At 36.8% G+C, this 13,352-nt stretch overlaps 1 protein-coding gene and 1 pseudogene across 1 annotated transcript; one reads left to right on the top strand and one right to left on the bottom strand.

The window, feature by feature from the left end:
• Positions 1-1,810: 1,810 nt before the first annotated feature.
• Positions 1,811-3,071, bottom strand: LOC127810233 (fasciclin-like arabinogalactan protein 21). Its single transcript, XM_052349582.1, has one exon. It carries the CDS (start codon positions 3,008-3,010, stop codon positions 1,844-1,846), a length of 1,167 nt encoding a protein of 388 aa, XP_052205542.1. The 5' UTR covers positions 3,011-3,071; the 3' UTR covers positions 1,811-1,843.
• A 6,496-nt stretch (positions 3,072-9,567) lies between these two features.
• Positions 9,568-12,660, top strand: LOC127810044 (uncharacterized; annotated as a pseudogene).
• The last annotated feature ends 692 nt before the right edge of the window (positions 12,661-13,352 follow it).

Below are 13,352 nucleotides of genomic sequence, written 5' to 3'. Positions count from 1 at the left end.
AAAAGTCCTTTTCACATTTATCTTGACCATTAAACTATGTCAAAAAGCTTAGAATTACTAGTTTTCAAATATTGTTGTTCTTGAACTTCAGCAAAAATGGCATTATGGCCCCGGGGCCACATTGAAGAGCCAAACGGCATTATTTCTAATAGATTTTAGTTGCAACTTTTATTAACTTTTTATCTTTTTTAAGGTTTGAGATGGCACGAACGAATAGTGACAAGAGTGGCGTAGCAAGGCAGCTCAAAACTCGACACGTATTAGTCGTGTTAAAAGTAGAAGAAGTATACAAGTATGTATTTGGATGTTGGATTTATTAAAAGTATCATGAGATTTAGAATGTGAGGATATATTTTTTAACACAGGATAGGATATCCGTATAATTAGGATGTAAACACAAAATAAAAAACTTCTGTACCTATTTTTTATATTTACATATCCTTTTTTTTATCTTTTTAATTTAATCACTTTAAATTAAAAATATGTTATTTATGCATAGGAAATAAAATAGTACCGGGTAAGTAGATAATTTGAATGATCTCATATATATAAACGTATATTTTAAAAGGATAGAAGCACATTAACAAAAATAATAAATCAAACTAAATTATTAAATCTTATTATTTTAAATAAAAATAAATTAAATATATAAAAAATAATTAACACATAAACTTGAAAAATAAAGAGTTCAACCCATATCTCCTTACTAATATACAATGCTTGAAAATGAATAATCCTTGTGGCATAGAATGTAACTAGCTAACTTGGTAAATTCCTTAATTAAGTTGTACACGATCAACATCATTTGAAAGAGTGGATTCTTAAGGAACACAAATAATTGAATTTTCCAAATATACATATAAATTGTACAATTATGCTGTGCGGTGCCAACGATCGGTCAGCAACAGAACAAAGAAAGTACTGCAGAAAATTAAAGTACATTTGGGGGTTATGTTGCACAGAAATACTTCATAGGAGTCGTTTTTCCGTTTCAGAAATGTTTTCGAAACGTTTTCTATTCCGGTTTCAGACCTTATTTATGCCTATTTTTTTAGAAAAATGTCCGTTTCCACGTTTCCGTTTCCTATCAGAAACGTTTCCCGTTTCCGTTTCCATGCAAAATAGTTTGGGGGTTTGTAAAATTACGATTTATTCAAAATAATTGAATTGTGTAGATTAAAATTTTTATTTTTGTTCAATTTTCATATTAAATAACTAAATTTATCGATTACTTGGGTAAGATTTTGATTACTCAATTAATCGAGTACATGTATAATTAATTTCATAATTTCATGTATTAGTTAATTAATATTAATTATTACTCAAGTAATAATATTTTGAAAATTAACTCACTCTTTATTATGGAGATTAATCGACTAATATTATTATGAATCTAGCAATAATTGAATTACTTGCGTCCAATCTAAAAAATAATAGAGTAATAAATGAAGGGTTTCTTAGTCTTTCTGTGTTTCAAAAAATAATTGATTCTTTTGTTAATTGAATAATATCTAATATTAATCATGTAATTTTAATGTATACTTGAGTAACTAAGAAATCTTAGTCGAAAAAATTATTCGAGTAACTTTTTAATTTTTTCAGTTGATTTGGTTCTTTTGTATTTATTTGATTTTTTTTATTTTTGATTTATTCTATCTTAGTATTTATTTGATTGATTTTGAATTTTACACAATTTCAATCTATTGGGTGGGGAACTGATGAAATGCTAACGCTAGGTACATTCAGGAAGTACCTTCATTTAGATGAAATACTTTTATTTGAATTTTATCTCTAAAAACAGTATTTGCACCTTTAGGTGAAAAATAGCAATGTGAATCAACTATCACAGGCCATGGCGATCGTCAATCTCTATCATCGGTTCTATCGCTGGAGTGGGAGCCCTCATCTCATGGTGGTTGGATCTTCCGGTGGCCTTGGATCTTGCGGCTACCCATCCGTGATGTCCATTCTGGCGCCCCTCATCTCGGCTGGCGAACGAGTGATGATGAGTGTGCGGAAACGGCACTGACAGTCCATGAACCACGATCTTGAGGTTGTACAGCAAATCCGGGCTCTTGATCCTCACGTGATCGACACTGATAGGTGGAAACGAGAAACCGTTGCCTCCGGCAGTGGTCATCACCAGCTTCTGCCCTAACGCCATTGTCGGAAGCAAAGTCCCCGCCGGCAACTTCTCCAAATCAGCGGCCATCAACAGCCTGTTCGGCACAACGTGGAAACGGAAATTAGGGAGATATTCATGTCCGGCGCCGGAGAAGATCGCGACGTCATCCACAGCGAACACCGTCATGGCATGGAGTTCCAAGAGCTCGGCTGACTTCAATTTCAAAGCGAGAGAGACGACGCCGTAACCGCTGATGCTCAATCGAAGCATGGCGTCTTTTAGCATCAGGCGCATGAGTAAGAACGGCGCCATAGCCGGCAGATGAGGAAACGAGAGAGAAGTCATTCGTTCCACGTGACAAGAATACGGCGAAAGGTGGGCGATGAAGCCTTTGAGGCCATGAACGGCAATGAAGCCGTCGTTGTAGAGGTCGGGACTGGTGATCTTCACTCCGCCGACGAATACGGCCTCTTCGGAGTCGTTGGAGAACGTGATGGTGATGCATTTTCCCTCCGCTAGGGTTTCGATCTTGGTGCCGTACGCCAACGTACGTAGGTAGTGGATCGGGAAGAGGCCGGGAACGGTGTGCTCGTGGAGGAGGAGAGGAACAGAGCAGGTAGGGCAGGTAAGGAGAGAGGAGTCGGCTGGGGCGAAGACGGTGACCGGACCTCTCCATGCGCTGGTGTTGCGAAGAGCCGGCGACGCGGAGGAGAATCCGTGGAAGCCGAGATCGGCAAGGACGGGGCCAAAGTGGTGTAATGGATTAATGTCATGATCTCGAAACTCTGGCGGCGGAGTGGTGGGGGCTCCTTTGGTAGCGACGGTGTTGCCGTTTATTGATAGAAAAAAGGCGGCAACGATGAACAGCTTCAGTGGAGTAGCCATTGAAGCTGGGATTTGGCTTGGTGGAGGGAGAGAGCGAGAGTGTGTGAATGGGAATGGCTGTGCCGCCTGTGCGCCCGGTTATACACACTCACGCGGCGGAACCAACAACAGTTTAAAAATTCTGTTATGATTCCTGCAATTATTTGACAACCATATCCTGATTATTTTGTTAAAATAACATTATTGCCATTTCTTGAATCCGGTCCGGAGGATTAACTTTTTAAAAATGTTATTTTAACATAATAATACTTAAATTACTCATTACAAAAGTAAATAAATAAGATATTAATATTAATGTGATAATACATAATAAAAATTCTGTGTTAAATAATAATTTTTTAATTTATTTATTGTATCACTCACAAAAAATTATTATTTTATATTTCAATTATTAAGATAATTAGTTCACGACTTACTCATTGCTTAGATGATAATTTTATTTCACATGATTGTATTTTTTTTTAATATTAATAAGAAACTGCAATCACTATCATTTTTCAAATTATACATTCTATTATGGATAATTTCTGATTAACATTTTATGAGCTAGACTCCACCAAGTAAGCCGACCAAATCTCCTGAAATCCAATAAGTCTAAGGCCGAAAATATCTCGATAAGATTACAGATCACTGAAACTCGAGCTATGACAACAAGAGTAAGCGAGCTCCCAGCAAGACCTTTAGCTCGCTGACCAATCCGATCAACTCATAGGACAAAAAGACCGCGTGATAACCAGAGACAATCCTCACCTACTTTATCTAGGGCAAACCACATCCCATATAATACGAATTTTATCCCTAGTTTTGTGGAACTGATAAAGATAAATTATCCCTGTGATATTATATGTAACATCTCGAAATTTGAAAATTAAATTAATGATTATTAATTTGGTCGGGAATAGTTAATAATTGCTAAATTTTGCATTTGAAGTGATTTGAATAATTTGGTGAATGGTTGATAATTAGTAATTATTATGTATAAGGTGACTGTTAAATATTTTTGGGTTTTAGAGAAATATTAATTATTAATTATTATGTTTGTGGTGATTATTGAATATTTGTGGATTAAAATGAAATATTAATTTATTGGGTATTTGGAGATTTAGGGAGATAAATAATAATTTATGTGTTTTGAGGAAATAGGAAATTAAGGATAATTAATTAATTTATTTGGGAATATTTATGGAAATAAAGAAAAATGAAAGTAAATTAAATTGGGTGATTTATGAAAATTTCGAGGTGGAAGTGAAATAAGTGAAAGTTAAAATTAGGGGTGTATATGCTGAATTTGAAAGTTCTAGGGGGCAAGAGTGTCACTTTCTGGAAGTTTTGGGCGTTGTTGCAAATTCGGAGAAAGGGTCGCGGGTCACTTTAAATTTAATTGAAGGCTTATATAGGTTGAGGGTGAGGGTGAGGGCGAGCGTGAGCGGTCGCGCGCGAGGGCGACCAGCGGCTAGACGGGGGTGGCGTGCGCGCGAGGCTGGGTTTCTGCTGCTTTAATTTGGCCAGGGAAGGGACCGAAACGACGTCGTTTCGACCCCAAAGGTGGTGGCCTTCCGCGCAGCCTAGCGGCTGTCGTGTGGCCGCGCCCCACCCCCTTATTTTGGCTAATTTAAAGGCCAATTTCGGCCTTCTTCGAACCAGAAAGCAGCAAGGAAAAATTGGGAGAAGAAATACGCACACAGTGAATGAAAAATGGAGAAATTGGAATTAAATCAAGTTTAATTGTGGTTTAATTATCCAGGTAAGTAAAGAAATATGTATTAAACATTTTGTACGGTTAAAATTTCCTTTTGGGTCTAATTTTATTAATTTTGTGAGTTTAATCTATTTTACAGCGTGTATTAATTTGGTAGCGTGCGAGCGTAGAAACGCTATAAATAGCTAAGTAGAGGAAAGCTCCCTCTACCCTTCGCAATCTCTTTCCATTTTATGAACCCCTCGTATTCCCTCAATTCGTTTTGGTTTTGCGTATTAATTATACAGAATGAGGATTTTATTAGCGTGATTTAATTTAAAATAAATATGAGTCTCATTGGGATTTTAATTGTTGTGCGCCTACATGAAATTTTAGACAGCTAAATTATTTATATTACACGGTTAGATTTAATTAATGTGAGCCATGATTTTATTAATCGCTATTAAACGTTTTAGTTCGCAGCGAGAGTGTAAGAAAGGCAAGAAACGACCGTGTAAAGGTAAGTTCCTAACTCTCTCCTCATGTTCTTTAATTCCCGTGAAAGACTCCATGGTTTCTTGTATTTTATTTCCTCTCTTACTCTAATTCGGCACCTAGCATTACTTATTGAGTTATTATTTATTTGTTTTAATTTAAATTAAATTCGAGACTTCTAGTATTTTAATTGTTGAAAGCCAACGGGAGTTTGTACTGCCTCGCTCCTTTCGAAATGATGCCAGACCCAACTTGGGGACTAGGTTCCTAGACGTGCAAGTTTATTTATAATTTTTTCGAGTTTATTTATGGTTCGGTTAGAGCTATCAAGCAGTGGGGCAGGGGTCGGCTGTTTAGTGACATTGGGGTAAACTATTGTACGGCCCTGAAGTGGACCGTTGGGTGGACACTCCTAGTCACTGATCGTTGACCGATGCTAGACACTGCTGATTAGCTCTGCCAGTATATGATTTATTGCATGATTTGATATGTTGTATTACCATTCATGATTTGATATGCGCATGGGTATTGGATGCATGTTACGATATTCATTTATTGAGTATGCTTGGACACAGACATTCTAGCTTGGTTAGGTTGCATCTAGCACGGGCATATACATCTCATGTGATTTACTGTGTGGGCGGAGCATGACCTGATGCCTGGATGTATGAGCATCAGTGTCTCATGTTGATGTTTATTATGCCATTGCATTTTATGTGCATTGCATGGTTACTGGCAGTTCACTGGTCTCTGATGGGAGGACCATTCCGAGGGATCCTTCGGCTCAGTTATTCTATGGCTCGGGTGTCAGGAGTACCTGTGACGGCCCACCACCTGAAACCTCGGCTAGCATAGAGGATCCATGAGGAGGTCATCAGTAGAATGATATAGAAATAACTCAAATAAGAACATTCATAAACGCTCCTTGAATTACCATATAGGTACATCCATTCATGACATAGGCACACAAGTTCTAAGCTTCCATTAGACATAAAATCCCCAAACCATGATCACAACAATATACACATAGCTTTCAAAATATAGGAGATTGACAAGTTCTCAGTAATACAACAAAAGACTAATGACTTTGTCTTTAAGTAATCTCTGTACACAGTTAAGTCCCCGGAGATCCACCTTTGCTAAACTCGCCTTCAGCCTTACCTTTGCCTTTTTCTGGAATGATGTAAGAAGCAAGAGAATGAGTCACAAGGCCCAACAAGCATAACAATGAATGATAATGGAAATCAGATTACAACATGAGTAATTCGCCATAAGGAAAAGGAATAAAGCCCAATAAGTCACGCACACCGACCCCACAAACCAAAGAAAATATATGCACACATATAACTCCCATTAGCTTATACAATTAGCAATGGACGGTTGGGGACAGACAGCTCAACTCCTAGGGCAGTGCTCGTGAGCACAATTAACCCTCGAGGACAATCAGCTCCCACCCAAGGTCACAACCACTTCAAATGCTAGAAGGTCATTGGGTCCGGATAGCTCCACTCCAAGGGCGGTGCTTGCGACCACACACGGCCCTTGAGCCGAATCAGCTCCACCCAATACCTAGGCTAACCCACACATTTATATATACCATAACATGATAATGTGTGGAACACACCCCCAAATATGCATCTCAACCATCTCTCATAATATTCATTCATGAGACCCCAAAACTCAAACTAAGAAATGCCATGGATTGCGGATTGGCTTCCAATCCTAATTGATATGACTTTAAAACCTAGGGATAACCTTCAAATATTATCCAAATAATACCCATAATATATCAAATCGAATCCTATCGAGTCTAGTTTACAACTCTTTAAACGATTCATCAATCGTATATCTATACAAAACATTATGGCCAAAATAGTAGAAGGTGCGCAGTGTAGAGTCAACTTACGAATAGTTGACTAAAGAGGGCTCATTAGTCGACTGGGCCGAGAACTAATCTTCCGAACTCACTCAATAGTCGACTATTGACCCCCAATAGTCAACTAATAAACCCAGAAATGCACAGAACCATCCGAGAACACCCCAAAATCACCCAAAACTCCCAATCATCAATCCCAACCACAAAAATACATCATTCCCAACTAAATATAGGATAAAGAATACCCTATGTCAATGTCTAATTGAGATGAACAAGAATAAATGAAATTGGGGAAAGACTTACATACTTAAACAACAACATGTATTTTCTCAAAAGATCATGGAGGTTCTCAAACTCTAGCATCAATTCCACAAGCACAAAGGTATAGAAGAGAAGAGAGAAGTTAGAACTTGCCTTAATCACCACTTTTAGGGACACCACTTGAAGAAGTTCCACCAAAGCCACCACACTCTTCCTCAACCCAAAATAGAGAAACCACAAGCAAGAGAAGATGAAGATGGTGGAAATCTAACACTCAAACAAACCAAAACCCTTTTGGAGCTTGATCACCAAGGGAAAAAGAAGAAGAAGAAGAAACCCTAGTTGCTCCCCCATTTTCTTCCTCTCACGAGTGCCCCTTCCTTCAATTTCCTTTTCTTCTCCCTTTTTCTTCTCTTTCCTCTTATATATATATATATACTATTATTAACTCTTTATAAACCATTTTCATTTATTAAACTTTGTCCAATATTCAAGCAAAATTCCATAATTCACATTACAATATTTCTAATACCTCAAATTCCGTAAAATATTTATTTACATACCTTACAAAGTCATGGATCCCACTTCCATTAAAACCAACCATTTGATCGTTTTCCACATTCTCTCTACTTTGGTCACATTACCTAAAATAACACATATAACGCCCCAATGTCATTACTCAATCAATTAAATATTCATTCACCAAATTAATATAATCCAACCGAATAACGGGTCGTTACAGTACCGACGTGGGCACACAGGTGTCGGGAACACTAACCCGGGATGGCGTGCACAGGTTTGTTGGAGTTAGTTGTTGTCTATCAGGGCAGCGGCAGGTTGGTATGGGACTTGGGAGCCGTGTGTCTTGTGTGCGCCCCAAGGACCGGTATGTGCTTTCATTTACGCTTTTATGCTGTGTTAGGCGTCTCATGACTTGTGTGTACTTGGGGGGTTGGTGTTCTAGGGAGAGCTTGCTAGATATGTTCAGCCTTTAGCCTTTCTTTCACTATGCTTGCTGAGTCTCTCGACTCACTTTACTTTCCATCATTCCAGGTAGTGGTAGCATGTGTCAAAGGCAATGGAGTTAGCTTCTAGAGGCAGAGTCAGTATGGTGTATAGGCAGTCTCGTCAGTCCCTGTATGGTTGAGTAGGATTTACTCTATTATTTTTACTGTGCTAGGTCATTCCTCAAGTCTCTTGTATGTCGACATAGGAGTCTGTATTCATTTATTTATCTTGTGATCGTTGTGCTGGCGGTGTTCCCGTAGTGCATGCATGTATATAGTTTTGCTTCCATTGTTTTAATTCTTTTATATGCATGTTAGGGTGATTTTTGTCTTGTGTTCAATTCTTTTGCTTTCCGTAGGCGCTCCAGTTCAGGTAGTCCGGGTGGTTGGGATATCCGAACAGGGCTGCTTACATTATCCTTATATATCTAGGAGCCATCAAAAGTTGTAAACACCACATTCTATGAATAGGGGTCAGAATACCATTATAAAGGCATGATCAATTATTACATGTTGTTACTCTACCAAAATTATTAGAGAACAGTCGTGGAGTAGGTATCATTCTGGGCAAACCACGTAAAAATTCTCTTCCTTATCGTTTGTTATTTGTGTTATTAATTTATTCTCTTTGCATACGTATTCATTTAATCAGTGCGGGTCAACGAATCAAGATCGATCAATTTTGAACGTCGACATATTCAATTGAAATTCATTATAATTTCTATTTTATAGTAAAATATGGTATATTCCTATCAAATGCAAAATCTGGAGTCATTATGTAGGCAAATGTAAATTATATTAAATTCATATTGCAAAATTGTGTATACATAAAGGTAAACATATATTGAAAATTTTTTAACTCAATCACACAGAACTAATAATAGTGGGATAATGTGGTGTGTCACTTACTTATTAATTAATACAAAATTAGGTGAGCATTTTTGTAAATTATTTCATATAGGAACGCAAAATAGATAAAATACCATCTTATATTTTTAATTTTTGAGTTAATAGTTTAGAAGACACTATACAGGTACCTCAAAACAGACCTCAAAAAAATGTGAGCCAAAAATGGCAGTACCGTCAACTGACTAAAATCAAGAGGGGTATAATCGTCATCTTAGTAGCCAAATCTGTTATATTGCAAACTCCTCAGTCTCCTTCACCAGTCCTCATAGAAGTTAGTAGATCCCATAGCCTTCAACGCCATATCTCTCTGTCTCTACTAGCCTTTAAACCAATGGCTACTCGTTGGCAAAATCTATTAGTCTTGGTATCATTTCTCCTCTCCGCCTCAGTCGCCACCGCCACCATCTTTTTCAGCAATGCCACCACTACCTCATCGCTCCCACCACCACCGTCACAGATTCGAGAACACACTTACTCGTTACACCTCATTGGCGCTGTTCTGGTCGACCTCGGCTTCCAAGATTTCGCTGCCGCAGCACCCTCTCTCCCCTCTCAAACTGCATGGTGCGGCCTGATCACTGTCTTCGCTCCTACCGACTCTTCCGTTCTCACCTGTCCTTCCTACTCCATCCAAGTCCTCCCCAAAGAACACACAGTCCCAGCATCTTCCCCCTATCCTACCTGCACACGTTAGCCTTTGGCACGAAGATTGAAACCCTAACCTCCGATCGGTGTATCACAGTCACCTCCGCCAACAACGCCTCCAAGGTCTTCATCAACAGCATGGAAATCACTCATCCGGATCTCTTCAACGACGGCTTAGCCGTAGTTCACGGCTTCCAAGGCTTCCAATCTCTTCTCTCACCGTATTCGTGCAGTGTCGAGAGAATGACTAGGATCTCATTCTGGCTACACTCTCACCCTGCAATTAAAACACAATAAAAACATATTAAAACTTTTATATTTTTTTCTTTATTTTGGTGAAAGGTTTATACTCATCAGTGTACGAGTGCAATTGTAGTCCAAATTTAAATTTATATTTTCTGGATGAGTACAAGTCGTCCACTGAGAGATTTATTTATGGCAAAAGAAAAGGAATGTCACACGCACACGCATTTTGACAAATTAGCAATAAGGTTTTTTTATAGTTTTTTTTTAGACAACATATACTAGGAAATAAAATAAGGCAGAAATTGAAATAAATACTGAACGTGAGAATATAAAATTAGATAGTACTTGGGTTAAGACAATTGCAGCGCCAACCCGTTGATTCCCAAATTTTAGCAGACAAGGTTAGTAACATTAATTTAATTTCAGATATGAGGGTTTGTTAATAACTGCAATTAGAGATGATAATAGTTCTAATTTAAGCAATCTCCATACATGATATGCGGGATTCTAATTTAAGCAACTATCATAAATTCAATTGCAATTAATACACAAAACAACTAAATTAATCATTCGGGTTTGGGTATGATAGCGTTTTCAGTTCTAGTAACTCCCATACATGACATGAAAGCTCTAATTTAGACTTACGCTCCAATCCAAACCTAGTGATTTCACAATGATTAAGACACACTCATACTGAAATTTAAATTAATGTTACTCATTTAAAGGGTAGCTTTCTTTGGGAATCATTGGCGTTGAACACTATCCTTGCTTTAACTCAAGATTGAATTTAGCTACTCATCTCCATTTAAAAGTTAATTGACAGAAATTTAAATGACGTAATTTAAATAACAAAATTTAAATGACAAGAATTAAAATAGTAGAAACTAATTGACCATTTAGGCGGTGGATAATTAAAAGATAGGAATTAAAATTGTAAAAATTTAAAGACATAAATTAACCGGCTATTTAGGCGGTGAATAATAAAGTAACAATAAATGACATAAGAATTTAAAAGAAAAAAGATAGGAAAAAGTAAGTAAGATCACAAAAGAAAACAATAGAGAAAATAAGAAAGAACAAAAACAATTCTCAAAGAGAGAATTCTAAGAAAACAACTAAGCTTTTATGCAAAAATAATAATCACACTTACAAATGCAATCAAGTGAGTTATTTATAGTCCACAAGATGCAATACAAACCACATAATTTCAATTATTCAACTAAACATAATTATATCTAATGGGCACTCACACACTTAAAGTTAAATGGATTTTAGCTATAATATACACCTAATATTAAATGGCTTTTAGCTAAAATACACACCTAATAAAGCACTCTTAAAGTTAAATGGATTTTAGCTATAATGCACACCTAATAATTAAATAATTTTAGCTAAAAACGCACTTAATAAAGCACTCACAAAACAAATATTTAAAAATAAATTTCTACAATTAGGTTTTTGATCCTCATTAGGATTAAAAATAATGCTTGGGCCTTCTTCAAATGATATCTTTCATGGGTTGCTCAAGTTAGGCCTTAATTCTTCATGGGGTTTAATTCTTCATAGACTTTAATTCTTTATGGGCTTTAATTTTTCATAGATTTTAATTCTTCATGGGCTTTAATTCTTCATTCTTCAATCCAATTTGAGTCTTCAAGCCCACATTCTTCATGCCTACAAGCAAACAATTAAGTGTTATTAAATTATATATTATATAAATGTTCCATGCATGCACTCCATTGAGTATATGTATTATGTTATAATATATATATTTATTACACATAACTATTCAACTAAACCAATTTAAAATCAAAACGGGGATTATAATTATAACAAAATTTTACAAAATTAACCACTAATCACATTCCTTCCTCAGCCGCCAGATTCGACGGCATCACTTATCATGCACCTCATGCTAAAAAAATCCATGTTTCACCTCCGCATCAGCGGTTACAACGTCCTTGCCATTGCTTTGAGAGTAAAGTTCGCCGAACTCATGGAGCTCAGGACAATGACGGTGTTCGCGCTCAATGACGTCACAGTTTTCTCCGGCGGACACAAGTACGTCACCAACTTTCGCTTCCACGTTATGCCGAACAGGTTGTTAATGGCCGGTGATCTAGAGCATTTACAGGCAGGGACGCTGTTGCCGACAATGGATCTAGGCCACGACTTGGTGGTGACGAACGCCGGAGGTGGAGGTCCATTGGATCCAATAAGGATCAACTACGTGAAGATCACAAGCCCTAATTTCATGTACAACATGAAGATAGCGGTTCATGGACTGTCCATGCCCTTCCCGCATTTGAATCTTACTGCTGCTATTGGTATGGCTCAGAGTGAGCGGTCAAGACATGAAGCTCCGGGTTGGAAAATGGCTGGAAATGCTGGGATAGGCTACTCAATGGGCCTATCATACGAACTCGAATGGACGGTCGAGATTGAAGACGATCACGGCCTCCAAGATCTAATTGCATACGTACGATCAGTTTTACGCAATACAATTGTTTTCTCGAATCTCGCTTATCCATGAATAGGGGTGTGCATTCGGTTATAACCGAACCGAACTGAATTGCATGTAGTAACCGAACCGAACCGACCGATTAATTCTAACTAACCAAAATCGAACTAACCGAAATCTAAACTAAGTTAATGATTAGTGGTTAATTTTATAAAAATTTTGTTATAATTATACCCTTCTTTTGATCTTAAAAATAGTTTAAATTAGATATTAATATATATTTTATGGTTATATGCAAGTTTAAATTGAAAAATGAATGAAATGAAATTTTAAAGTAAAATTTAATAATAATAATAATAATATATAAAATTATATATAATACATATATATCATTATATGCATACATGTAATATATATATAATATAATCTAATATATATGTGCCATGTGTAATACATATATATAATATATAATTTATTAATAACATTAAATTATTTTTATTTTTATTTTTTAGGCATGAAGAATTAAAGCCCATGAAGACTTAAAGTCCATGAAGAATTCAAGTCCATGAAGAAATCAAACCCATGGAGAAATCAAGTCCATGAAGAATTCAAGTCCATGAAGAAATCAAACCCATGGAGAAATCAAGTCCATGAAGAATTCAAATCCATGAAGAAATCAAACCCATGGAGAAATCAAGTCCATGAAGAATTCAAATCCATGAAGAAATCAAACCCATAAAAAATTAAAGTCCATGAAGAATTCA

The sequence above is a fragment of the Diospyros lotus genome, chromosome 9, assembly GCF_014633365.1.
Source record: "Diospyros lotus cultivar Yz01 chromosome 9, ASM1463336v1, whole genome shotgun sequence".
In the NCBI taxonomy this organism is placed as follows: domain Eukaryota; kingdom Viridiplantae; phylum Streptophyta; class Magnoliopsida; order Ericales; family Ebenaceae; genus Diospyros; species Diospyros lotus.
This window is presented reverse-complemented; position numbering and strand designations above follow the sequence as displayed.

Coding starts and splice junctions, on each gene's coding strand:
- LOC127810233 (XM_052349582.1), bottom strand. CDS start 3,010: ATGGCTACTCCACTGAAGCTGTTCATCGTTGCCGCCTTTTTTCTATCA.